The sequence below is a fragment of the Egretta garzetta genome, unplaced genomic scaffold (genome assembly GCF_000687185.1).
Source record: "Egretta garzetta isolate BGI_Z169 unplaced genomic scaffold, ASM68718v1 scaffold1192, whole genome shotgun sequence".
In the NCBI taxonomy this organism is placed as follows: Eukaryota; Metazoa; Chordata; class Aves; order Pelecaniformes; family Ardeidae; genus Egretta; species Egretta garzetta.
The window spans coordinates 8,018-9,059 of NW_009258971.1; the positions used below are offsets into that span (position 1 = coordinate 8,018).

The following is a 1,042-nucleotide window of genomic DNA, read 5'->3' on the forward strand; positions in this document are numbered from 1 at the left end:
AACCCTTAAACATTCAAGGCCCAGCCACTTAGAAATTTTATAAAGGGGGAAGAAATAGTCTTCTCAACCAGCAGCTCCCGCCCTGAGGACTCACCCCTCCTCAGCCAACCTGGGAGCCACCCAGCCGGTTCTCCGGGACGGGCAAGCACCCCGTGGTGCAAACCAAACCAGCAGCACCCCCCAATTAAGGGCCAGGCCAAGTCCAGCTCCCTGCAGAGGCTTTTTGGAGGCGGAGAGGAAGGATCCAAACAGAGATGCTGTCCCAGAGAGCCAGGGGCTGTGCCAAAGAGGTGCCACCACGCGGGGTGAACCTGCCTCGGTGGCACCCAGCCCTACAGAGCCAGAGTGTCCTTGATGAGCCGGCGCATGGTGGTGGTGACCGAGGTGCCCAGGGAGTCCGTGATCTGGTAGGAGATCTTGTACAGGTAGGGCTGCACGTCCTTCAGGCTGGTGTCGAAGACGTTGTCCACCTCTGACTGGGTGGGCATCTTGGGCAGGTACTCGTGGCGGTTCATCACCTCCACGATGTTGATGATCTTTTCGCAGAGCTTCTCGCCCACCTTCTCCCGGCAGATCTGCCGCTCTTGCTCGTTAGCCAGGTTCACCACGTTCACCTTGATGGTCCACAGCTCCCAGGGGATGCACTCATCCGAGAAGGGCCAGCGCGACTTCTTTTTCTGGTAGAACTCCAGGGAGATCTGCCCCATTCCATCGCTGCCCGAGTTGCGCAGTGCGTCCTGCCGAGAGAGCACGTGGCCTGGCTCGGGGTGGGCTAGGGACTGACCTTCCCCTCGCAGGACATGGCACAGCCCGCAGGTTTTTAAGCTCCCAGTTTCAGCCCTGCAGGGTCCCTGTGGGGCTCCTTACCTTGAACTCCCCGACGGCCTTGCGGAGGGCCCGGTCCAGCTCCTCGGAGGAGACGCGGACGTAAGCGAAGTCAATGAAGTCACAGTCCACGTCCTGGGTGCCCACGGTGCCGATGGAGTAGGTGCCCTCCTTCTTGTAGTGGAACTTGCCGGTGCTGCGGTGCAGCAGGACGGTG

General features: G+C 60.7%; 1 protein-coding gene across 1 annotated transcript in view; it reads right to left on the reverse strand.

Moving 5' to 3' along the window:
• Positions 1-70: 70 nt before the first annotated feature.
• ATG101 (autophagy related 101) overlaps positions 71-1,042 on the reverse strand; it is a 1,968-nt gene continuing 996 nt past the window's right edge. The window contains exons 2-3 of the mRNA XM_009634641.2: positions 868-1,041; positions 71-737 (exon numbers count right to left, since the gene is read on the reverse strand). Coding sequence (XP_009632936.2) covers positions 333-737; positions 868-1,041 — 579 coding nt within the window. The 3' untranslated portion in view covers positions 71-332. The remainder of the gene's footprint in view (positions 738-867; position 1,042) is intronic.